This window comes from Oryctolagus cuniculus, chromosome 7 (assembly GCF_051225735.1).
Source record: "Oryctolagus cuniculus isolate XC-2025 breed Fujian yellow rabbit chromosome 7, ASM5122573v1, whole genome shotgun sequence".
Taxonomy (NCBI): domain Eukaryota; kingdom Metazoa; phylum Chordata; class Mammalia; order Lagomorpha; family Leporidae; genus Oryctolagus; species Oryctolagus cuniculus.
This window is the reverse complement of record NC_142873.1, coordinates 41,077,527-41,104,472: the sequence shown is the minus strand read 5'-3', so window position 1 is coordinate 41,104,472 and position 26,946 is coordinate 41,077,527. Positions and strand designations below refer to the sequence as shown.

General features: G+C 36.2%; 2 protein-coding genes across 2 annotated transcripts; both read right to left on the bottom strand.

The window, feature by feature from the left end:
* Nucleotides 1–5,766: 5,766 nt before the first annotated feature.
* LOC100354875 (olfactory receptor 10K2) lies at nt 5,767–6,708 on the bottom strand. The gene has a single exon (XM_002715296.5). It carries the CDS (start codon nt 6,706–6,708, stop codon nt 5,767–5,769), a length of 942 nt encoding a protein of 313 aa, XP_002715342.4.
* An 18,976-nt stretch (nt 6,709–25,684) lies between these two features.
* On the bottom strand, nt 25,685–26,629 carry LOC100354618 (olfactory receptor 10T2-like). The gene has a single exon (XM_002715295.4). It carries the CDS (start codon nt 26,627–26,629, stop codon nt 25,685–25,687), a length of 945 nt encoding a protein of 314 aa, XP_002715341.2.
* Between the last annotated feature and the right edge of the window lie 317 nt (nt 26,630–26,946).

The window sequence follows — 26,946 nt, the reverse complement described above, 5'->3', positions numbered from 1 at the left end:
TTCATTTTTCATATAAATAATTTATGTATTCAAATAATTTTTAATTATGATCATCACTTGTATTTTCATGTATAGGGCTCTTCCATGCATAGTGAGCTCTCCCAAATTAGATGTATTTTCTTAATTTTTTAAATTAATACTTTTTGAATATGGTACTATCTTATCTATTTTATTTTAGAATAAGTTGTGAAAATTAATCTAAGACTTTATAAGAATATCATAATTATAAATCTACTTCTTTTAGAAATAATATTTTCTAGCTCATTTGAATTTCTTTTTTGACAGGCAGAGTTAGACAGTGAGAGAGAGAGACAGAAAGAAAGGTCTTCCTTCTGTTGGTTCATCCCCCAAATGGCCACTAAGGCCTGCACACTGCACTGATTGATAGGAAGCCAGGAGCCAGGTGCCTCCTCCTGGTCTCCCATGCGGGTGCAGGGCCCACTGCCTTCCTAGGCCACAGCATAGAGCTGGACTGGAAAGAGGAGCAACTGGGACAGAATCCGGAGCCCCAAACAGGACTAGAACCCGGGATGCCGGCGCCACAGGCAGAGGATTAACCTAGTGAGCCACGGATTAGCTCATTTGAATTTTACACTTGGATTTCTCACTCTATGCTTTGATCTATGATTCTAGCTTGCTGAAGTATCATACTGTTTTAATAGTTTTCATTTTATAGTGTATTTCACTTTCAGAGAGGGCAAGTTTTACTACTATTCTTCAGAAGATCCTTGGATACTTATTCATTATCAGTCTCTCACTTGAAATTCGGGGATAATCATCACATTACTGAAAAACTGGCATTTGACTGGAAATCATTCAAATTTTAAATTGAGAATTCATTTGTCTCTCCACAAAATTGATACAGTGAATTGTTGTGTAACTCCTTTCATTCTGTATCCCTTTAAGAGTTTTTACAGCTTTATTTTAAAAGTCTAGAGTAGACAGTGAAAGCATGTTTCTGGAACTATTTTGAGGTGAATACTTAAAAGTCCTCATATGGCAACCACTTTCCACTGATATTTTCTTTTTCTTTTTTAAAATTTATTTGACAGAGTTATAGACAGTGAGAGAGAGAGACAGAGGGAAAGGTCTTCTTACATTGGTTCACTCCCCAGTGTCCCCTACGGTTGGCACTGCGCCAGTCCAAAGCCAGGAGCAGGTGCCTCCTCCTGGTCTCCCATGCAAGTGCAGGGACCCAAGCACTTGGTCCATCTTCCACTGCCCTCCTGGGCCACAGCAGAGAGCTGGACTGGAAGAGGAGCAACTGGGACTAGAACCCAGTGCCCATGTGGGATTCTGGAACCACAGGTGGAGGATTAACCAAGTGAGCCATGGTGCTGGCCCCCTCCACTGATATTTTCATACAGGTAGGCTGGATTCCTAAAAGAACTCATATATCCCACGTCTAAGCCTGTATGTTGATATCCTTTTTTGTAGGATGTTCTGGAATTAACTGTTAAAATTCAGAGTCCTTAGGGCATAAACATGGCATCTAGCACATTATCCTACTTTCCAGGATCAGTAGTACTGCACAGAGTTTACCTCTCCAACCAATTCATTCGGAGCTTTTGCATTGAGGATCATCACCAATGATATCTCATTTGGTCTCCAGCCAACCACAAACACAGCATCTGCTCTGTAGCTGTGCTTTCATATCCCTTTGGGGGTTATTACTGAATAATGTTTTAATACAAGTTCTTTCCATCTTGTTAATATTGATTTAGCAAAGGAAATGGGCATTTTGCCTGACTAAGGCACAATGAGTGAAGAATCACAAAGTGGAATGAGTTCTAAAGGAAAGGAAAGTTCAAAGTAAAGTGGAATGATTAGGAAAATTGAAGAAGTACAAAAGTTAGAGAGGAAAAAATAGGAAATAATCTCATTAAGCATTGAATGAGGTTGAATCAACACATGAAAGCTGTTAAGGCATAGAGGATTGGGGTAATTTGCTAGAGAAGAGAGATTTCTAAAATCCTATTTTGTCATGAATTTATCACTGCATTTCCATTAGACAAAGCTGCATTGTATTTTCTGGTTATTGGACTTAAGTTCCTATTAAAGACAGGTACACTTATGCCAGTGACACATGTTAATTACAAGGGATTATAAAAAAAGGATGGCCGCACACAATTTTAATGGGCGTGGGCACTTTTCTGAGGAATTGCCTTCTCAAGTGAAAGATGCTTGCTGTCTTGGAGAGGTATCTAGAACTAAGTTTGCCCAGTAGAAATAATATTTTATTTTACAATGGAGAGTTTTCTGAAAATGTGTGACACTATTAACATACTAATTAAAGATACTAATTAAAAATGAGTACTTATATTTTTTGATGCAGCTACCCAATCAACCTAATCAACCATTTGTCATTGTGAATGTCTTATGACTTTATTTATAACTGTTCTTCTTAAAATTAAAGGCTGTTTTACCAGATCAGTCCTAACACACAAAGCTAAACTGATAAGCTCAGTGCAATTTTAGTACTATTTTGTTTTCTGTGGTCAAAGTAACAGAAATTTCATAGCTCTAATTTTGAGTTTTTGCCTTTTCTCTTTCCTATGATACTATCAAAGAAGATAGATGGATAATATACAATATTGACTGGGAAATAAAAATGCAAATTTATTGTTCTTGGCTGAGAGTATCACTAAAATTCAAGTACAAATTTCTCTGTAAGCTCTGTTGAACCACATGTCCTAATTATGAGACCTAAGGCACTTGTCTCTATTCCTAAGCCAACTCCAAGTCTAAAGGTCTTGCAATTTTCCTGTAAGTTATATATGGTTGGAGAGTAGAGAGAAAATTAACCAAGGGTGTTTGTGTGTGCATGTATGTGTGTGTGTGAGAGAGAGAGACGGAGAGAGAGAGAGAGAGAAAAAGAGAGAGAGAGTGTGGTGTGGAGAAGGGGTGTTTGTGAAAAGAAGAACAGTGAGACTAAGATGTTCAGTTTTAATCTATGTGGGTGGAGTAGGCCCAAAGTCAATTTAGTTCTTCAGTCACATCACAAAAAAATAAGAGGAAGTTTAAAATGTCTGGAGAGTCACTCCAATAATTCATGACCTAACACAAAATGATCCTGCATACTTGTTAGTCTGTATTCCCATATCTGACTTCAGATAATAGTATCTACAAGTCTTAGAAAGCAATAAGATTTGAAAGCCATTTACCTAATGCTAAGAGTGTATCTTAGCTGGCGCTGCGGCTCAATAGGCTAATCCTCCACCTAGCGGCGCCGGCACACCAGGTTCTAGTCCCGGTCGGGGCGCCGGATTCTTTCCCGTTTGCCCCTCTTCCAGGCCAGCTCTCTGCTGTGGCCAGGGAAGGCAGTGGAGGATGGCCCAAGTGCTTGGGCCCTGCACCCCATGGGAGACCAGGAGAAGCACCTGGCTCCTGCCTTTGGATCAGCGTGGTGCACCGGCCGCAGCGCGCCAGCCGTGGCGGCCATTGGAGGGTGAACCAATGGCAAAAGGAAGACCTCTCTCTCTCTCTCTCTCTCACTATCCACTCTGCCTGTCAAAAAAAAAAAAAAGTGTATCTTTTCTACAAATATTACATGGTTTAATCTTCAGTTGCTAAAGATGCAAACTTATGCACATTACCCTATATTAACTAAAATGCCATAGTCTTTGCAGAGTCATGTGAGAGCACTGGAGAATTAACTGTGGAACTAACTAACTTGTGTGGCCACAGTATCAGTATTTCACATTTTATTTATTAGTAGATAAGTAGTTTAAATTCCCTGAATGTTAATTTTTCTCATCTGCAAAATGTGTGGATCATAATCTATACTTCCCAGTGCTGCAACAAAGTATAAATGAAGTTAATATGTGTAAACACTAGCATACAATGCAGGTGTGAACAATGAACACATTGAATGGATTCAGATTATTATTTCATTTTATTTTCATGGGTCAACTTGATAGGTTGGAGGACCTAGGGTGATGAAGAAGAATAGGGTCAAGAAGAATGGAACTTGGTGGCCACAGAAATCAATTTTTCTTTTTTTTTAAAGCTTTTTTTTAATTGTTTATTTATTTATTTATTTTTTCACAGGCAGAGTTAGACAGCAAGACAGAGAGAAAGGTCTTCCTTCCGCTGGTTCACTCCCCAAATGGCCGCTAAGGCCCGCACACTGCGCTGATCGGATCTGAAGCCAGGAGCCAAGTGCCTCCTCCTGGTCTCCCATGTGGGTGCAGGGCCCAAGCACTTGGGCCATTCTCCACTGCCTTCCTGGGCCACAGCAGAGAGCTGGACTGGAGGAAGAGCAACCGGGACAGAACCGGCGCCCTGAGCAGATTAGGACCCGGGGTGCCAGCGCCACAGGTGGAGGATTAGCCTAGTGAGCCACGGCGCCGGCCAGAAATGAATTTTTCTTTAGTCATTGTCATATGCAGGGCCTATACTCAGAAAGTCTCGTTCTTCAAAGACATGGAAGGGATAGTATTCACTTATACTCTTGGACAACAAGTACAGCATCTTCTAAGACACAGGATTTCTGAATGAAACATGGTACATTATTACCTGTTACTTCCACCCCTGGAATGCATATATAAGTGATATTATGCTTGGTAGAGGTAGGGAAATGTCTTTGAAACAAAAAAATCTATCAGGAGACCTTTGATTGAAAGTGCACCTCAAAATGAACTATAATATATAAAGCAACATCTCTATTGTAGAGTTCCTTGTTTGCTCTCATTCCTACTGATGAAAGAGATCATTAAAATAGGTAACTCAAGTTCTGGCCACCAATGCATGTGCAGACCCTAGACTCGCATGAACAGAAACAAAGACTGGTTACTCTTAACATTTGGTGAAGGTTTGATGAAATGAACTTGGCTTGACTTTGTTGGCAACTTGGTCTGTTTTAGGTCTTTTTTTAAAACATATGTTGCTTTGAACATCTTCAATGCATGCCAATCAAATTTAGATTCCTGTCAGTGCATAGAAAGTGAAAGAAACAGGGACAGAAATTTGACCTAATGGTTAAGACATCAGGTTACCAAAAGGGGATATCTGAGTGCCTGGATTAAAGCACCAGCTCTGTTCACACTTCCAGACCTGTGTTGAGCTTCCAGTTGCCAGATTCAACCTGACTCAGCCCACCCCTTGTGAGCATTTGGAGAATGAACCAGCAGGTCTATCTATCTCTCTGTCTCTGAAACATACCAATGAAAGCATTAAAAATAAAAAAAAATCTTTCTTTAATACAGTATAAATACAGAAATGTATAACGTTTCTGCGATTTTCTTGCTTGACTATTAATTGGAAGTATCTTATGTACCAAACAATGTAATAAGTACTTTATAAACATTATCTCATTTAAAAATTGTGGTCTGACTATATTGAAAGATGGAGATTTGGGGGAAAAACAAACATAGCAGTCTAGAAATGGGAACTTGCTGGGTTCCTGTAAGTCAGAGTTACAGTTGCACCATATTTCTCAGGGTTAGTTTCTAATCTGGCTGAGATTAGGTGATAGTATTTTCCAGAGTCTAGAATTCTTAACACATGTATGCTTTCCTATAATTTTGCCATCCATTATTTTTCATGCAACAGAAAAACAAAACAAAACACAAAAACTAAAAACCTCAACAAGCAGCAATTCATGTGATTATGGCAAGAAATTATGTTTTTCTGCATTTTATACATGTAGATGAATAAAAAACAATCTCTGTTCCTGAACACAATGTTTGATGCTTGATCATTTTTGTTCTGGGAATTTTCCCCTACAAACCTAGTGTTTCATTGTTTGGAAAAGCACAGCCCTGATTAACATGGCAGGGAAATTGTTCTTCCTACAACCCTATGAAGAGCAGATTTGAATTCTTTGTTTCTCAGGCTATAAATCATTGGGTTGAACAACGGAGTTAAGATGGTGTAGGATACTGATATTAGAGCATCCTGGTTCACGGAGTAGTTGGACTTAGGCCTTAAGTAGATAAAGGAAGCACAACCATAATGGACAGTGACGACAATGAGGTGAGAAGCACAGGTGGAGAAAGCTTTGCACCTGCCCAATGTGGAAGGGAATTGGAGAATGGCAGAGATAATGTGAATGTAGGATACCAAGATCAACAACAGAGGAATAATCAGGACCAATGCACAGAGCATGAAGATAACTATCTGACTAAAATGATTATGGTTAGATGCCAGCTTGAGGACAGGGGAGATGTCACAGAAGAAGTGGTGGAGCTGGTTGGAGGAGTAGAAGGGCAAGTGAAATATCAAGGTGGTGATGATCTGTGCAACAGTGAAGCCACAGGCACAGGCAGCAGCCACTAGGCCCACACACACCCCGGGCCCCATGAGCATTGTGTAGCGCAGTGGATTGCAAATGGCCACATAGCGATCATAACCCATGGCCGCCAGCAGGAAGGAGTGAGAGCAGCCGAGAAAGAGGAAGGTAAACATCTGGATGGCACAGCCCAGGAAGGAGATGGTCTTCTTCTGGGCCAGCAGGTCGACCAGCATCTTGGGTACAATGACGAAGGTGTAGCAAGTCTCAGAGCAGGAGAGGACAGCAAGGAAGAAGTACATGGGGGTATGGAGGGCTCTGTCCAGCACGATGGTGGAAATGATGATGGCGTTGGTGCCCAGAGTGAACAGGTAGACGACCAGGAAGACAAGAAAGAGCAGCTGCTGCAGCCCAGCCAGAGAGGAGAAGCCGAGGAAGACAAACTCTCTCACCACAGTCTCATTGACCCATTCCATGGAGAGCACATCAAAAGAAGACATCTGGGAGAGAAGAGGAGACAGTGCCAGAGAAATATGAAAATCAGTACAATAATAGGAAATCGATCATCATGGAGCACAAGACCTCAAATTTTAAATTAAAAATTGATCATTCATCTCTCTTGTTTTTTCAAAGCATATGAAGTATCAAAGGTCAAGCACATGTACTTCAGACTTTGCATCTCCAAATGATTCTAATACTTAAGCTAAAAAGTTTTTATATTTCTCAGATCAAGTTTCCTTTCATCTATATTCCCATGGCATGTCTTTTTTTTCACATTATTCACCTGTAACTCCTAGATTCCTTTGTAACAGTTATCCATTTGGGTCTCTTCCATCCACATTCACTCAAAGAAATACTTCCTGAAAGTTGCAAAATAAATCATTTGTATATAATTCACGTACTCTTGCATGTAATTCACATACTCTTCCACAGCTTTCTGTTATCATTTTCTTGATTCTTAAAATCCTATATTTAGTTTTAGTCCTACCCTAACCTTGACCCACATTCTCTGGTCCTATCTGCATACTTCCTGGCAGGAATGTAATCTTAGTTTGATATCTTAACTTTTTTTTAATTATTTATTTGAAAAGTAGAGTGACAGATACATATGGAGAGAGAGAAATAAAGAGATCTTTCATCCTCTGGTTCACTTTCCAAAAGGTCACAATGGCTGATGCTGGGTCTGGTCAAATCCAGGAGTCAGGAATGCCATCAATATCTCCCACATGGTGACAAGGGCCAAAGGAGTTGGGCCATCTTCTACTTCTTCTCCAGGGGGGGTGAGCAGGGAGCTAGATCAATGCGGAGCAGCTGGGCCTGAAACTAGTGCTCTGAAATGGGGTGTTCCAAAAGGCTCTAAAAGGTTCTGTCGTTTTTTCCAAGTCTCTATTCCAAGATGCAATAGTCTGTACATCCCCAGTGCTTTCCTGAGATGCATTCCCCCTGCAAGGAGTCTTCTATCAGGATTCTCCTCAACTTTCATTACTTTCCTTAACTCTCTTTGCCTCTATTCCTTACTCATGTGCTAGTTACAGATATTGTATTTACAGACATTTTATGGTTAATCTGAAACCTTAGTCAAATTCACACTTTTTGGAAGCTTCCTTGATACATACTCATAAAAGGATTTGTTTCTTCCTCAGAACTCATGTAGGACATTGATTACTCATTTGATATGACATTTACCTAATTTGGAAATATTGTTTCAAATTTTTCTTTTGTTTGTCTTCATTAGGTTTAGTGTCCTTGAAATAAATATGTGAGTTATACAAGTTTATTGACAAGTTTATAGGAAATGGAATTAAATAGTTATTTTGCTGCAAACATTTTTAAATCCATGTATAATTCTTTCATAATACAGATTTTTCCATGAACTTTTTGAAGGCCATCAGTTTTTCAGGGTTTCAAAAAGTTTTTCATGAATTTCTTGATGTACCATTATACGTAACTTCACCTGAATTCTCCTTGTACCTAGAATCATATTGTAGCTAATAAATTTTCAGTCAATAATTGAAGTAAAGAGATTATTTGTTTTGTTGGTTTCAATCTCATTCAGTGCATCGCAGGCTTCTTAGGAGTCAAAGTGTGAAAGAGTCTGGCGTGTTAGCTTATCATGGACACAAGTACATAGAATATATAAGAGTTTCTTTACCACATAAGGTAGATGTTATCCATTCAAATGTAAACCTCAGTTTACAATAGAAAATGTCTCAGAGGAGAGAATATGTCCATTGGAGTTCTATGTACTTGAGATTACTGCCATTTCTTAATGCATTAACTCTTAGCGTATATTGGAATGCAAATGAATATGAGGGAAATAATAAAGGTGACTTTAAATTTATCTCATTTAAAAATTTTGTCACTAAATGAATGTTAATCGCAAAAAATTTGACAATGTGTCATATTCCTGCAGAGAACTGCTGAGTCAAGAATAACAGATGGTGCACACTAACTGTTAAGCAGTATGATTATAATCACGTGCAAGGTACTAGGTATGTGATAAAGGTGGACATACAAGTAGGTTTCATTGCAAAGTCTAAGGCTGCTCCTGATTCAAAGGTGAGGGGTGTAGAGAAACAGAGATTATGGTTAAAAACTAGTGGTTGGAATGATAAATGTGAATTTCAAATTATGGAGTGTTCAAGAGAGACATCTTCTATATATCCTTAGAAAACAATTTTTATTGAATTTATTTCTAATTTTTTATGTCTATTATGGAAAGATGAACTATAGAATGCTTAGAAAAATATGACACTGGGCACTAGTTAGTTTCTATGACATGTAATTCAAATGTGCGAACAGTTCAGATAAGCCCAGTTGCTTCTGGAAGAGCATGACCTGGTTCATGGTGTTTTTTTCTGGTATAGTTACGCTTAACACTACACCCCTCATCCCTGTGGAGAGGGCCTATATCCTTTCTTTTCCTATCTTTTTCTACATGCTGTTTGTTTGAAGCCTAATGTAAGGTTTTCTGTTGCCTGATTAGTTGGTAGATTTATTGCTTCTATCTTTCTAACTCTATATTCCCTAATTCTCAGCAGTACAAATGAATTCTACATATCCTTGGAGGCACAAGTAATGTTTTGTAATATTAGAATAAAATGGGTTTTGAGCTTACAGAAATAGGCTTTAATCCTTACTCAGATGTATTCTAGTGGTAAGATATTAAATTATCTAAGGGTCTTTTTTCAGTAGCTAGAGACTGCTTAATACATTACTTTATTTCATTACTTTATTCTTGTACTCTCTGTACTTTACCAGGAAGGAAAACATAAGAGCTGTCATCATTTCTTTCAGTCTCTCAAGCCTAACTAAAGGTGATGTGGTTTTCCAAGGAGTTTTGCTCTGAGCAGGGAAGAAGGCAAATTTATAGACCTTGAAGTGTCATGGAAATCGGCTGGCGCCTGATTGTTCTCCACAGTCATACGTGCAGATTATCTACCCCTTGTAGAAGCAAAGGAGATTTCTCTGAACTTTCTGTTTTGGGGGTGGGGTGCAAGAGATAACCCTTGAAGTTCAAATTGTAAATTATCTTAGTCACACACTTATATTAATTTAGAGAGGTTCTCATTATGGATGCTTTATAATTACTAAGGAAGTAAATTGTGTAAGATGTTATATTTATATATTTAGGTATCATCCTAATCACCAATTGAACTACAAAAGATTGAAGTAGGTCATCTATTGATTCTCATATTTTTATGATTTCACGATTTCTGTTATGTTCTAAATTCTACAGGTATAAATAAAAAAGAATTATTGTTTCCTTCTCGAAGAAAAGAGAATCAAACAGATATCTCAGAAACTATCATAAACATCATAAAAGAAATTTCAAAACAAGCAAAAGTTCTTGAAAATTTTTAGGAAAAGCCAAAAAATTTTAGAGAAGACTTTGAAGGACAAGTAGCATTTTAATATCACCTAAAAGCATTTGGATGATAAGTACAGGCTAGATATGAATGGAATTACTTGTGTAGAAAATTGGATTAGATTGATTATTCATTTACTTAATGCTTATTGAACCTTTATTATTGCAAAAATAACCTTCTGTTTTGCTGTAATGCTTTTTCCAAAGGAAAATCAAATTTACAAAGTCCTTCAGGTTTCTTAGCAAAAAATTCACATTATGACCACAGACTCACAGCTAAGGATGATATATCGATTCCCAGAAAATGCCAAGAGAGTGCCTATTAAGGGTTTACACCACAGAAATGGTAACTATGTGAGGTAATGCATATGGTAAATAGCTAGACTTAATTATTCCACAGTGTTTACATACTTTAAAACATATTGTAGATGACAAATATATATAATTTTATGTCAATTTTAAAATAAGAAAATATATAGGAAACAAATTCAAGAAAAAAGCAAAAGATAAACTTAATTTTTGGATAGCTACATTCCAGCCTACTGGTATACTAATATTACTTTTGATATTTCCAGAAAGAAAAAAAGCAAGAGACAAATGTGATACCAGTTTATCAACTAAAATTCAGATCTATCTTCTAGAAACATAATGCAGGTTAGTATTTACTACATACTGTCTATATTATACAAAGGGTGAAAATATTACTGTATATATTCTTTCAATTGATGCTCACAGTGACCTTATTAGTTATTACTGTTAATGTCTCCATTAATACAGATGAGAAATTTGAAAGACAAAAAGGTTGGATATTCTTAAGTCTGCAAAGCTAGTGGAACCAACATAGAATGGGGGAAAATCTGTGTATGTGTGTGTGTGTGTGTGTGTGTATGTGTTTTGAAAGAGAAATTAGTTTTCTGTCACACTCCTTCTATATGAAGGCATTTAAAGAAAAAAGACCACTGATAAAATCTTGTTATAGGCTCAAATCCCAACCCCAACATATGTAGGTAATTTTTATATGTCTGAATCCATTTATTCATCCTTATAATGAGCTTCACTCTTAAATTAGCCAAATTTACTGATATCAGCAAATCAAATGAATGAGATGATGATTTTTCAATGGTTAAGAGTCACATAGATATTAATCTGCTGGTTATATCTTAGAACTGAATAGGACCAGAGTGTGTTGACAATTTGGGGAGTATAATTTTCATATGGATTCCTGCATCTCCACAGCTTTCAGAAAGGATTTAAGAGAGTAAAGATGGTTTTGTGTCACAAGACTGGGAAAGGAATGCAAAAGTAGTCCTGATTACTTACCCAGGAGAATCTTCGGAATGCCATAGTCATTGATTTTATAACTATAGGTCTGCTAAACAGCTCTCCCAGAAGTCTCATTGGGCAGATGAAGAAATTAAGTTTCAGAGAGTGTTCTGGGAATCCCAAGGCCAGAAAATGAGTGGCGATGCGATGGAAACAGAACAGAAGTCTTCTGCTTCTCTGATGAAAGTGTCTCCCAGTGTTAGACGGCCTCCTGAAGATGTGAGTTATGCAGGTAATAACTTTCTCTTTTTTAGGTAGCAGTGACTCATGTCTGCTTTACGTTCCTGTGCTAATCATCTGCCTGCTTCTTATTTTGTGGCCCCAGAGAGCAATGCTCTCTATCCATCACCTATAATTATTTGGAGACCACTAAGTTCTCAGCCTTGCGTGAGGCATCGCAACTTTGTCTGGATCCCACATAATTATATTTATATTTAATAATTTATATGTTATATTTAATAAGACTTTTTTAAGAACATACATTTAAACTTTCAGTGCCTTATTTAATTAAATCATATTAAGAATACTTACATAAATTTAGGAAGAGCCGTGACTCAGCTAATGTTTGGGTCTGCATTGTGGCACAGCAGGTTAAGCCACAGCTTCGATACTGGCATCCCATATGAGAGTCTGATTCAAGTCCTGGCTGCGCTCTGATTCTACTTCTTCCTGCCCCCCTTGTGGGAACCCAGAATGGAGTTCTGGCTCCTGACACCAGCCTGACTGAGCCCAGGATGTTGTGGTTATTTGATGAGTGAACAAGCAGATGGAAGCCATCTCTCTGTCTTACTTTCTCTCTGTCACTATGCTTTTGAATGAATGAATGAATAAATAAATAAATTAATTAATTAATAAAGCTTTTAAAATAACAAACTTCACATATAGATCTTTACAGGTTTACTTTAAAAATTAAATAATCCTGGTTAATGTTGTTTGGAGGCCACATACTTAATTGTGGTTCTCTTTTCATTGCTGGTACTGAACCGGCCTGGGTTCCTCCTCTACCTTCCTTACCTGAATTTTTTGAAAACCTCAGTTCTTCTGGATATAGCTGTGTACTCTCATTTTCTCTGCATCACCCAGTTTCTCAGTGCTGTAGGTGCTCAGTCCAAGTTGCATGTCTGATGTTCGTAGGTGAGCTCCCATTTTCCTCTCCTAAGAGGAGTCAGAGTCACAAAAAGTCAAAATGGGTAAAATGCTGTTCATCTCTACTGGGTTGTAGAGAAGTGATGATGGTCTGGGGCTGTAGACCCAGACCAAAGTTAAATGTATACAGTTCCCTCTGTCATTTTGTGCCAATTGCTCTAAGACCACGTTACTGTTAATAGTGACCATAAAGCAGTTGACATTTCCATTGTATTTATTGGTAGCGGGCGGTTCTTCTAAGTCTCCTGATGCCAAAGACATCACCATGGAGACGTTGCACTGGGTTTAATTAGCAACTCCTTTGATTGTGGAAAATGGAGGCAAGGTACCAAACACCAAATTACTCAAAATTGGGTCTAAGCTTTAGGGCTTAGGGAACAGAAGCCTCTAAGCCACTGTCAAGAGGCAACAATATTAGAAAATTTGAATTATTTTAATTTCTCAAACAATATTAATGCAGATAATTTAATTTGTAAAACAATATAAGTGTAGATAATTGATGATAACAGGTACATTGTTAAAAATGTTTGCTAAGCTTAAAACTTGTTTTTGTACTCTTTCTGTTAAGCTGGGAGGGTGAAATGAGCAGTGGCTTTGTCACTTTGTTACAGTATAAGTCCCAGTCAGAGTAACCTGAAAGGAGAACCATGTCTCCTCTCTGTCATCCAGACACTAATGCAGTAGTGTGTCACTGCGTGTAGGAGACGCTAAGCAAGTATGTGCTGAACGTTGAGAGAATAAATCGCTGTAGTATTAACCTAGTAATGCACATATCTTAGGTCTAAGAGTCAAAGGGATTGCACAAACAAGACTAGTGTCTGCAAATACTAACTGATAGAACAAAAAAGGGAGAGAATAATCCAACATGGGAAGTGAGATACACAGCAGACCCATAGAATGGCAGATGTCCTAAACAGCACTCTGGCCTCAGAATTAGCCCTTTAGGCATTCGGATCTGGCTAAAAAGCCCATGAGAGTATTTTAGGCATGGAAGGCAAGACACTCTGGGAAAAAAAAAAATCTCTGCGAGTAAGATCCCGGTAGAAAGAATGGGCCATCAAAGGAGAAGGTGGTACCTTTCTCAGAAGGGAGGAGAGAACTTCCAATTTGACTATGACCTTGTCTAAATAAGATCAAAGTCAGCGAACTCAAGAGGCTTCCATAGCCTTTTAAACTCATGACTAGAGCCTAGGGAGATTTCTGATGCCATAAACAAGAGTGTCAAATGGCTAAGTCAACAACAGGAGTCATTGTGTACTTACTCCTCATGTGGGATCTGTCCTTAATGTGTTGTCCAATGTGAAGTAATGCTATAACTAGTACTGAAACAGTATTTGACACTTTGTATTTCTGTGTGGGGCAAACTGATGAAATCTTTACTTAATATATACTAAATCGATCTTCTGTATATAAAGATAATTGAAAGTGAATCTTGATGTGAATGGAATGGGAGAGGGAGCGGGAGATGGGAGGGTTTTGGGTGGGAGGGAAGTTATGGGGGGAAAAAGCCATTGTAATCCATAAACTGTACTTTGGAAAATTATATTTACTAAATAAAAGTGTTTATAAAAAAAGACCTTCATTTTTTTCAAAAAAAAATAAGAAATGCCACCTCTCAACTAATCCCCAATTTTTCTGGTTTCTACTTTCCTCATGGTTAAGTTACCAATGATTGTGACTTCCACATCACTTTCCATCCCTTTGCCAATGGGTATTGACCACTGCCTTGTGGTCTGAATTCCAGGTGCATATTTCAAGGAATTGAAAGAATGAGAGTAAAATATGAACAATTTTGCTCTATTATTCTCTTTCCAAGAACTCTAGCTTCTTCATTCTGTTCAATCAGAAGAATAAACTGACCTAAAATGGGAATGAAGGAATACTTTATTAGAAGTATCAGATCTGATAGATTCTGTGTGGTATCATGGCTGAGACCCACATTGCCAACAGCCAGACTGTAGTATGATTTTCAGTGAAGGGTGTGTCATGATAAATAACATGGAGAAATTCCTAGTAATAGGATACCAGTGGACATCAGTAGGTTAACGTCCCAAAATAAGAAATAAATGATACATGGAAAAGATTATAACATTGCATCAGAATCATTGTAATAATTTATTCATTCACTGCATTTATTGTAGAGAGAATCTTGTCATAAACAGAAAATTAAAACATCTAAAATTTTTTTCTTTATTTGAAAGGGAGCGATAAAGTGAGATTCCATATACTGGTTCAGTGTTCAAATACACATAGTGGTAGAACTCAGTCTGGGTCTCCTACAAGAATGACAGATACCAAACTACTTGAGCCATCACCTGCTGCTTCCAGGATGTGTGCCTGAAGAGCAAGTATTCTGACTGATAATATATTGATATTTCCAGTTATCAAAATTTACATTAAAATAGCGGAATACATATAGTTTTAGTTTTGACTCCTTTACTCAAGGTATTTTATTATATTTACTCATGGTGATATTTTAGTTTATCTCTAAAATTATATTAATATAATTCAACTTATTTTTCTGTTCAGTGAAGGACATTTGTGTTATTCCTGGATTTGGACTTTAGTGAAAAGTAAGGTAAGAACATACTTGTACATCTCTTTCAATAACATATGACTATTATTGCATGTTCTATATTAGAAGCATATTTTCTGGATCACAACGTAATGCCCTACATTGGATTTTTAGCCTCACCTCTTTTTCCCTTTATGCGCCTTGTGTTATGTGTCCCTACCCCTACCTACACTTTGGAGTTGGTATTGAGATTTACATGAGCTATAAATGTGAGTAGAACTAATAGCTAGTTCCAAGCTCTAGCCAAAAGAACAATTGCAGATTTTCTGTCATCATTATGACTGGAGTTTTCCAAAGTAACTAGTTGACCTGGATCACTTGGCCAAGAATGAAGTTATCAGAAGTGCTATTACAGGCTTAATGTTCACTAAATAAAGTGTTGAATAAGCGAAGAATAGAAAGACCACTGTTCCACAAGAATATAGACATGGGTTATAAACAATAATTAATTTCACACTTACACATTCAAGGATTTCTGGATACTCTATATTTTGGCTGCCATAAATCATAATATTTGTCTTATTGGGTTTGGATTATTTTTACTAAGCATAATGGTCTTCCGTTACAGTTGCAAAAGATGGGATTTCATTGTTTTTATGGCTGAGTAGTATTCCATTGTATATATGTACCATATTTTCTTATCTAGTCATCAATTGATGGACATTGCATAGTAAATTGAAGGTATGTTACCACAAAGAGTAAAATAAATAGATAAATAAATAGATAAATAAATGAAAGAGGAAGGTCGGAAGTATTGTTATGTTCTTAGAACTGTACCTATGAAATGTCTGTTTATAAATGTTTTTAAAATGGTACTCAATTACTATATATATGAATCAAGCTAGAATATTGACAACCTAAAAAATATTTTAGAGTATTTGATGCTCAAAAGGAAGGTTTCAATGACTTGGAAAATTATCATATGTATAACTCATTTCCCATGAGTGCTAGATAAACATTAGTTCAAAATCTTTTTCACTCATACATGTTATACTAATATTAGATATGTTTGCTTTGTTAGTCTTTTGGAAACAATGAAGAATTTGGAATTATGTATGCAGAATTGGAGTTCTACAAAGAAGTTTGGACAAACAAAAAATATAGCAATAAAAATTTTTTTTGCGGGGTTGGTGCCATGGTGTAGCAGGTAAAGCTGCCACCTGTGATGCTGGCATTCTATATGGAACGGATTCGAGCCCCAGCTGCTCCACTTCCAATCCAGATCCCTGCTAATGTGCATGGGAAAACAGAGGAGGATGCACCAAGTGCTTGGGCCACTGCATCCATGTGGGAAACCCAGATGAAGCTCTTAGTTCCTGGCTTCATCCTGGGCCATCCCCAGCATTTGTGGCCATTTGGGTGAGTTGAACCAGAGGATGGAAGCTTCTCTCTCTTTCTGTGTAACTTTGCATTTCAAGTAAACAAAAGTCTAAAAATATTTTCTTTGAAAAAAAGAAACTGTTTCATCTTAATCTTTTTATTCCCTTCCATATTACACTCATTAATAAGAAGTAACTATACACAGTCCACATTTAAAAGTTGAGATATAGTTTGCTTTTCCTTCAGAGTGAAGTATCTGTATGAATTGTTTGGAATTCTCCTGCTTGGAGTTTGTCTCTTCTCTCCATTTATTTATTTATATCATAGTAGTCTGCTATGAAAATAGGCTTTCAATGTGAATTTTTAAATTTAAATTTTGGTTAATGTAAAAATAAAATATTATGGGATACAGTGTTACATTTCTTTTTTTTTTATTTATTTTTTTACAGGCAGAGTCAGACAGTGAGAGAGAGAGAGAGAGACAGACAGACAGACAGACAGACATAAAGGTCTTCCTTTTTCCATTGGTTTACCCCCTAAGTGGCCGCTACTGCCGGTGCGTTGTGGCCGGCGTGCTGCACCGATCCAAAGCCAGGAGCCAGGTGGTTCCTCCTGGACTCCCATGCAGGTGCAGGGCCCAAGGACATGGACCATCCTCCACTGCACTCCTGGGCCACAGCAGAGAGCTGGACTGGAAGAGGAGCCACAGGGACAGAATCCGGCGCCCCGACCGGGACTAGAACCCGGGGTGCTGGCGCTGCAGGCAGAGGGAGGATTAGCCTAGTGAGCCACGGCACCGGCCTACAGTGTTATATTTCAACACATACATGTTGCATGAGCTGACCTATCAGAATAATTAGCATTTTAGTTTATCAAACATAAAATGTTTTCAGTTTTCTAGCTCCTGTCTTTTAATTCCTTATAAAGTATATAATGTGTTAGTATAAAGCACAGTCACTCCACCATACTGTGGAACACTGGAACCTATTTCTCTGTCTCACTGTGTTTTTGTACCCAGTATCCAAACCTCTTTTTTCCTCTTCCTCCGTACCCTTCTCAGACTTTAATAGTCACTATTCTACATTCATATCAACACTTTACCTTCCACATATGAGCAAGATGATGTGATCTTTATCTTTCTGCCTTTCATTTAGTTCTATCAACCTACTGTCTTCAATTTATCTATTTTTCTATAAATAAAAGGATTTCATTCTTTTTTATGACTGAATAATGTTCCATACCACATACTCTTTAGCCATTCATTTGCTGATAGACAATTTCATTGATGCCATATCTTGGCTAGTATGAATTATTTTGCTGTAATAAACATGGGATAATTATTAAATTTCCTTTGAATATACAGAGTAGTGAGTTCTTAGATCACACGGTATATCTATTTTTACTTTATCAAGGAATCTACACATTGTTTCCTGTAGTGGCTGTGCTAATTTACATTCCCACTGATGGCATGTAAGAGTTTCCCTTCCTCCACATTCTTACCAGCATATTATTTTTTGTCTTTTTCATATTAATCACTGTAACTGGGGTAAGGTGATATTCATGATAGTTTTGTACATCATTTTGTTGAGGATTAATGATATTAATTTTTAAATTACTTGTCCTTTTGTGTGTCTTCTTTTGAGAAATTTATTCTGATCACTTGTCCATATTTAATTGAGTTTCTTTCTTTCACTGTTGAGCTCAGTGTATATTTGGTATGTTAATCTCTTTTCATGTAAATAGTGCATAAATACTACTTCCACTCAACTGGTGGTCTCTTCTTTCTATTAACTGTTCCATTTTCTATAAATTATTTCATTTTCTTAGCAGAAGCTTCTTAATTTGATATAGCTTTGTTTTCATAAGCAAGGATTTTAACTCATCACACTTAGAAGTGGCCTGTTTTACCACAAAAGGCCAATAAAAGTATATTCATGTTCTACTACAGTATACCCTGTCAAATAGTCTTTTGAAGTGGTTGTGCCATTTTATACTCTTGTAAGCACTGAATGGGAGACTTACAATACTTGACATATACAGTAATATTTGATACTGTAACCATTTCCATTTGAGACAGTCTGGTATGCATGTGTAAATATATCTGCCTCAGGCAACACTAATGAGGCTGAGCACTTTGAGTTTATCCATCAGTTGAATTTCTTCTTTCTTACAAGTCTTTCAAATATTTTATCCTCTAAAAATAGTGAATATCTAATTTACATGTTATTAAACAAATAAACATATAAATATATAAATGGACATATTTACTTCCTTGTTTTCTCTGATGAAATAATTTATTTTATATTATTGTTTTATATAAGGAAATTTTGTAAATACATTTCATTTTGTGATTTTTATGTTTACTCATATATTTTATGCAATTTCTATTTTTGTCTCTCTATTATTTATTTGTTTTTCCAGCTTTTTTGAGGTTTGATAAATAAAACTTTTATATACATGATATATAATGTGATATTGAGATATATATATATATACACATACCAGAAATTGTTGCTGCCATCAATCTAATTAACATATTTATCTTTTCACTTAGTCATGTTTTTGCATGTATGTGGAGTGAAAATACTCATCCTCTTAGTAACTCTCAAGTGTATAATACTTCATCGACTATGGGCATAATCCTATACAATAGGTATCCAGAGTTTATCTTTGTATCCACAGTTAACCGAACATCCAAATCCTTCAACCAACTGTCCCCATCTTCCCCCACCCACTAATATCTGACAACCATCTTTCTGCTCTCTGTTTCAATGAGTTCAAGTGTTTTTAGATCCCACACATACATGAGATCATGCTGAATTTGTCTTAATGTGCCTGGCTTATTTCACTTTGCGTAATGCTCTCCAAGATTCTCTATATTGTTGAAAGTGGCAAGATTTCCTTCTTTTTTTTTTCTTTTTTTAACTTTCTTTTTTAAACTTTTCTTTAATAAATATAAATTTCCAAAGTACAGCTTATGGATTACAATGGCATTTCCCCCCCCCATAACTTCCCTCCCACCCACAACCCTCCCATCTCCCGCTCCCTCTCCCATTCCATTCACATCAAGATACATTTTCAATTATCTTTATATATAGAAGATTGATTTAGTATATATTAAGTAAAGATTTCAACAGTTTGCACCCACACAGAAACACAAAGTGTCAAATACTGTTTCAGTACTAGTTATAGCATTAATTTACATTTTGGTCTTTTTCAAACTAACAAGACCAACTAGAATGACAGTTTTTTTTCTCTCATCATCTTACCTAATCTCTCAATGGTGTTTAAAACAATTAGAAACATCACTATCAATATACATTATTATAATTAACAACTTCTGCTTTCCCCACCATCTCAGGCATATCTATCAAATGCACTCAGTTAAAACTAAAAGATTTCCTTCTTTAAAAAAGATTTATTTATTTATTTTTTAAAGATTTATTTATTTATTTGAGAGGCAGATTTACAGAGAGTGGGATAGAGAGAGTGCTCTTCCATCTGTTGGTTCACTCCAAATGGCTGCCACTGCCAGAGCTTAGATGATCTAAAGCCAGAAGCCAGGACTTTTTCTGGGTCTCCCATGTAGATGCAGCAGTCCAAGCACTTCATCTTCACTACTTTATCAGGCCATAAGCCAAGAGAGCTGGATTGGAAGGGGAGCAGCTGGGACATGAACTGATGCCCATATGGGATACTGGTGCTGCAGCTGGAAGCTTAATCTACTATACCAAAACACTAGCACAGTCATTATTCTATTTATTGACATTTTGATTTTTTCATGTTTTGGCTAATACAAATTATGCTGAAAGAACATGAGATTTTAGGTATCTCATATAGATAGTGAATCTATTTCCTTTGGATATATACCTGATGTGTACGTACTAAGTCAGTGCAATTTTTAATATTTGAGGCACCTTCATATTATTTCTATAGTGGCATTCTAACCAATGCTATACAAGGGTTCGCTTTTCCTCTATCTTGTTACACTTGTTATCTTTTCACTTTTTGATAACACCCATCTAAAGGGGTGAAGTGACATTTCATAGTGATTTTCATGTGCATATCTTATGATAAGTGATCTTAAGCACATTTTCATATGTTCATTGGCCATTTATATGTATTATCTGGAAAAATGTCTATCCCTGTACTTTCACCATTTTAGCATTAGGTTATTTGATTTTTTCCCATTGAAATATTTTAGTTCCTTATACATTTGCAATTTGAACCCTTTATTAGATATATGGTTTACAAATGTTATCTCCTATTGTCTTTTCATTTTTCAAATTTTTTTGTCTTCAACAAATTAGATGTATAAGAAATATATCTCATTATAATAAAACCATACATGGCGAGTCCACAACTATTATATTATCTAGTGAAAAGCTAAAAGTGTTTCCTCTTAGCTTAAGAACATGCAAGTATGTACACTTTCAAGACTTCTACTTAACATAATTTGAGAACTTCTAGCCAGAACAATAAAGCAAGAAAAGAAAGTGAAAGTTATCCAAACAAATTTCAATCTGAACACATAAGTTTGATACCAAAGGCTGAGAGGCGTGAAGGGATAAAGAGAGTTTAGGTAAAAAATAGTAGGATTAGCTGGTTCTTTAATTGTGACAAATATATCATACTCATATGAAACGGTAATAATAAGGGAAGCTGGGTGTAGGTTATTGGTTGTGACAAAATATGAATATAAGATGTTAATTATAGGGGAATCTGTATGGTATTTGGTAACTCTTTGTACTACTTACCAATTTTTTTAAGATTTATTCATTTATTTGATAGAGTTAGAGAGACAGAGAGAGAGAGAGAGAGAGAGAGAGATTTTCCAGCCACTGGTTCACTCTCCAGATGGCCACAACAGTTAAGGCTAGGCTAGGCCAAAAGCAATGGCCAGGAGCTTCATCCAGGTCTTCCACATCGAAACTCAGGGCCCAAAGAATTTTGTCCATCTTCCACTGCTTTTTCTAGGCCATTAGCAGGGAGCTGGATGGGAAGCAAAACAACCAGAACTCAAACTGGTGCCCATACGGGATGCCAGTATTGCAGGTGGCAGCTTTACCAGCTAACGCACAATGCCAGCTCAAGTTTTATTTTCTAAATTGAAAACTATTCTGAAATAAAAAAGTTTTTAAAAGGTATCCAAGTTTTAAATGAAGAAATGGAATTTTCCCTGTTTGAAAATGACAAGACATTATAGAAAATCCTAAAGATTCCTACAAAAAAATCATAACTAATAAATAAATTTACATAAAACATCAAAATAAAAAATGGATAAGTTACTATACACTAAGAACAAAATTATCTTCAAACATTCAGAAAATAATCCCATTTGTAATCCCATCAAAAAAATAAAATTTTGGGGAAAAATTAACTAATTTTATTGAAGAACTGAGCACAGGAAACTAACACTTTAATGAAAGAGATGGAAGACAAAAATTACCTAGAAACATATTCTGTGCTCATGAGTTGAAAGAATCAATATTGTCAAGATGCCCATACTACTCAAATTGTTCTAAAGGTTCAATAAAATTCCATCAAAACTCCAGTGATATTTTCCTCAAAAACAGAACATAAAATACCAAATTTTGTATGAATCTGCAAAAGACTGAAAACTGCTAAAGCTGTCTTGATTAAGAGAGCAAAGGTAGAAAAATGACAATTCCTGATCTCAAATTATATTACAAAACTGTAAGACTCAAAATCATGTGGTACTGTCATAAAAACACATGTATAGCCCAATGGAATGGAGTAGAAACCACAAAAATATATCCACATATGGTTAAGTGATCTTTGACAATATTGCAAGAATACAAAATGAAAAGTGTGAATTCCTTGAATGGTGCTGGGAAAACTGGATCTCTGCATGCAAAAAATAAAACAACCTAGATCTTCATCTTACATTATACCTAAAAATCAACTAAAATGCACTGTAGACTTAAACATAAGGTCTGAAAACACAAAATTTCTAGAAGAAAACACTGGGAAAAAGCATTGGTCTTGTTAATCATTTTTTGGATATGGCAACAAAAGCACAGGCAAGAAAACAAAAATGAATGGGTCGACATCAAACTGAAAGGTTTTTCACAGTAAAGGAAAAAATTAACAATAATATTATTATAATTTCTGTGGTTTAAATAATATTTTCAATGACTACAATTTAGTTTAAACTAAATTTAAACTTTAAACTACTATTTTGTATGTTTGCCAAGAATTCTAGCACATCCAAGAAGTAGAAGTAGTGAGAATTTTTTCATTTCTGGTATCCATGCGAAATTCCTTCTATTTCATTATTAAGTATAACTTTTTCATAAGTTTTAAAATTTACTGATTCAAATTAGAAAGATCCCACTAGTTTGGTTTTTATGTATTCTTAAATTATATTTCTGTGTTAAACATCGCAGAATTTTTCCTGCATGTGTCAAGATGATTATATTCTATATGTGCATATATAGAATTGATAAACTACAATACATACTGTCTGTCCTCTCTTTCTCTCAGATTTATTGTTATAAACATAGGAATTTTGAAATGTAGATAATGTTAAATCAAGTATTAGTTGTATAAACCCTGCTTGTTCATGCCATTAGATTCAATTTGTCTGCTTTAACCTACGAGACTCTTCCCAGTATGATTACATTTTTCTAATCTACAGCAACTTCTGTTTGTTACTCTCAAGGTATAGTTCAGGCACATGAGACACTTAAATTTACACATCTAAGCTATGTACTCTTTCCCTGAGCTTGTGCACATTCTCAAAACACTTTTCTCCTCTTTACTTTTTTAATTGTCACTTATATTTCAGATTTGAATTTAAATATTACTTATTGAGGAAGTCTTGATTTCTCTAATACTTCATTGGGCACTTTTGCTATGTAAAGTCAATGTATCCCAATTAATTACTCATCACCCTGCATTGATATTTTTCTTCATTTATCTGTAGTGCATTTCCCGTCTCTGCATTATTTCCTGTCATATGCCTGGGGAGTGATAGATGTCAGATAATTATCTGTTAGAAAAGTGCATGCAAGTAGAAAACACATTCTGAATTGATAGATACAGTGTGTTCTAATCAATATTTAGTTAAATAAATTTTAAAGGCACCACTGAAGACCTTGATAATTATGATATGTGCATCTACAGATAAATTAGAAGATATGCCAGGTAGAGCTTTTCATTGATATCACCATCACCATCACTGCCAACCCAAAGTGTACATTCTGTGCCAGTCTCTGGAAGTCTCTGGAAAGATTGGCAACTTATCTAGAGATTCTGGATCTAAGCTAAATATATACACACTATTCACTCTGCAACAGCCAGAGAAGTATGTGTGTCATGTAGACCAGAGAGCAGTACGTTTTACAACAAATGTGTGTGCATGTGTGTGTATGTATGTGTGTGTATGAAGTAGAGTCAGGGAGAAGTGCTGTCCTGGGAATTTCAAGTTTGCACAGAGTAAAGCTGGAAGTTACCTCTCACTCTTTTCAGCTCAGTTTTTTATACAGTGCAAGAGAATCCCAGGAACTCCCAAATTCCTCTCATCAGTGGCTGGTGTCAACTCTATCTTAACACCTGGATTAGAAAAAAATATATATAAAATAAACTTGCGTGCTCTCAGTCATCTAGCAAAGAGATGTTTTGACAGTACTTTTAACATTGTATTCTGTTGAACTTCACAACCAAAGTATTTTGGGCACAGTCATTGTCGAGCCAATGAGAGCAATATGTAAGAAACAGAAACTCTAGATATTTGAAAAAATTCATTGTTGGCATAAATTACATTTGACTAAGAATCACTCTTTTACTCTTCTCATTTTTGGGGTTTCGTGTATGCTCACAATTTAGTTGTTTTTTTCTGGTTTCCTTCCTTTATAATCTACTTTCTAGTCTCCTCTTTAATACCTCAACTTGTATATATGACAATATATTAATTCTTAAAATTTATCAACTGCATATCATGATTCAAAATAATTTTCCTGAATACTATAAGGCATTTCTGAATTTAATTCTTAAAACAAACCTATTCTAGTCATTCTCAATAAATAGAGTTAAGTTATTGGTTCATGCTTACACAAGTATGTTAGGAAACTTATTTTTAAATCCAGGCTATGCTTCTTTCTAATAGGGTTATTTAACTGACTATTGCTCAAGTGAAAGACTAATATGTGAAAATTTATTATACTAGCATCATACAATTCATTTGTTTTATTGAAACACATTTTAACATAAGTCGAAGTATGTACAATCAGGACTTATGCAAGTTAACTAAAATTCAGCCAGTTCTTATTCTGAGACAGGAAGAAAAGAAAGAAATATGCTTCACTATCATTAGACTCTTTAAAGTACTTTGTTTAATGATCTTCAGTTGGTAGCAAATGTATAAATAATTCAGGGCTCTTGTATGGTCAATTTACTTTCATACTCAATCTGACTTTAAGTCCAATTCTATATTATGTAATGAAGACAGGAAAATGAAGGAAAGGTGGGAATGAACTATTTTATTCACTGCCTTCTATTAGACAATTACGTATGTGCTTTACATGTATTAATTTACAATTAATTTTTACAGTGGCCCGCAACCCCCAGAGGAAGTTATCAAAAGTCCCATGCTATGTAGGAATCACTGGCATTAAGAGAAGCTAAAAATGACCCAAGACACTTAACTGAAAAGTGACCTATTCAGGTTTCCAACCAGCTCTTTGTGACTTCAAAATCTGTGTTTTTTACTCTGTCATCAACCTCTTACAATTTTAGTCTAGCAACAATGTTTTTCAATAAGAGAATTCATGTTCTTTTATATTAGAAATAACTTATACTAATATTTTTGAACTTTCAAATGCATATGTAAGCATTTAGAGACCTAAACAACATTCTCCACTCTTTAAGGAAGATATTGATGATCTGCATATTCTCAAAATGATAATGTAGCACTTACAGTGTTGAACTGAGAAAACAGACATTTGCAATGCTTGAAAATCACATGGCTTGAGTCCTTAAAATTTTCCATGTTCTCCTGATAGTGTGTGGTATCAGCTGGTATGATTTCTACACTGGATATAGGTTCAACATCAAGAAGAAATTTTCTATAAAGAGAATCATGTTTACCTGAATTATCATTTCTTTTTTCATCAGAGAGTCCTAGAAAAAATGGCGGATATGTTCATGGAATTGGTTCGTTCCAGCATATTTTTGCATTTTCTACTGTATCAGCTCATTATACCATTTTGGGAAATGAGTATCTGCTCAGAACCTTTCTCAGCGCTGTCTTCACTTCCTTATTTCTCAGTGTGTAGACAAGTGGGTTAAGCAGTGGGGTGATCACAGTGTAGGTCACTGCCACAAGCAGGTCATTGTCAGAGGAGTACAGGGATGTGGGCCTCAAGTAGATGAAGGAAGCACAGCCATAGTGAACAATGACCACCGTGAGGTGGGAGGCACAGGTGGCGAAGGCTTTGCGCTGTCCCTCCACTGAGGAGATCTTGAGGATGGTGGAAACAATGAAGACATAGGAGATGAAGATCAAGACAAAGGGAACCAGCAACACCAGAATGCTGAGGAAGAAGATTGCCATCTCCTTCAGGTTGGTATCAGTGCATCCCAGTTTTATGACAGGGGAAATATCACAGAAAAAGTGGTTAATCCGATTGGAGGCACAGAAGGGCACACTGAACACTAGAATGTTGACAACCACAGAGATCAGGAAACCACACAAACCGGAGGCTAAAACCAACTGTATGCAGGTGGCTTTGCTGACAATGATCGTGTAGTTGAGAGGGTTGCAGATGGCAACATAGCGGTCGTAACCCATCACAGCAATGAGAAAGCAGTTGGTACAAGCTAAACCTACAAAGAAATACAGCTGGGCCACACATCCAGAGAAAGAAATACTTGGAATTGTGGAAAGCAGGTTGGTTAGCATTTTGGGCACAATAACCAAAGTGTAGCAGGTTTCTGAGCAAGAGAGGATAAACAGGAAGAAGTACATAGGGGTGTGCAAAGCCCTGTCCAAACGAATGACAGACATGATGGTGGCATTGGCCGTCAGAGTGGTCAGGTAGACTAGCAGGAAGATAAAGAAGAGAAAGATCTGTAGATCCCCCAAGTTTGAGAAGCCTATCAATATGAACTCAGTGATCACACTGTGGTTCTGTCTCTTCATGGGTCAAAGGAGATCAGACTCAGACGACCTGAAACGGTAACAAAAAGAATTTCACACTATTGAAATTTCCAAAAGAAACCAAATTTATGATTTTGTATAAATCTGATAAGATTATTGTGTTACAATGAGTAACCAACAAGAGAAGCACATAGGGAATGGGAGAAAACCAGAAGACATAAGCAGTGACAGAAATAAAACACTGTTCAAAATAGGTGTGGAGATTAATATCCATTGTGATAACTTGTTTCTGTTCTTTGCATTCTTATGTACATAGAAGGGTCATACTGCTTTAAACAATAAAGTGATTTAGAACTCAT

What these genes read in the sequence shown, in the direction of transcription:
- LOC100354618 (XM_002715295.4), bottom strand. Translation starts at nt 26,629, where the DNA reads ATGAAGAGACAGAACCACAGTGTGATCACTGAGTTCATATTGATAGGC.
- LOC100354875 (XM_002715296.5), bottom strand. Translation starts at nt 6,708, where the DNA reads ATGGAATGGGTCAATGAGACTGTGGTGAGAGAGTTTGTCTTCCTCGGC.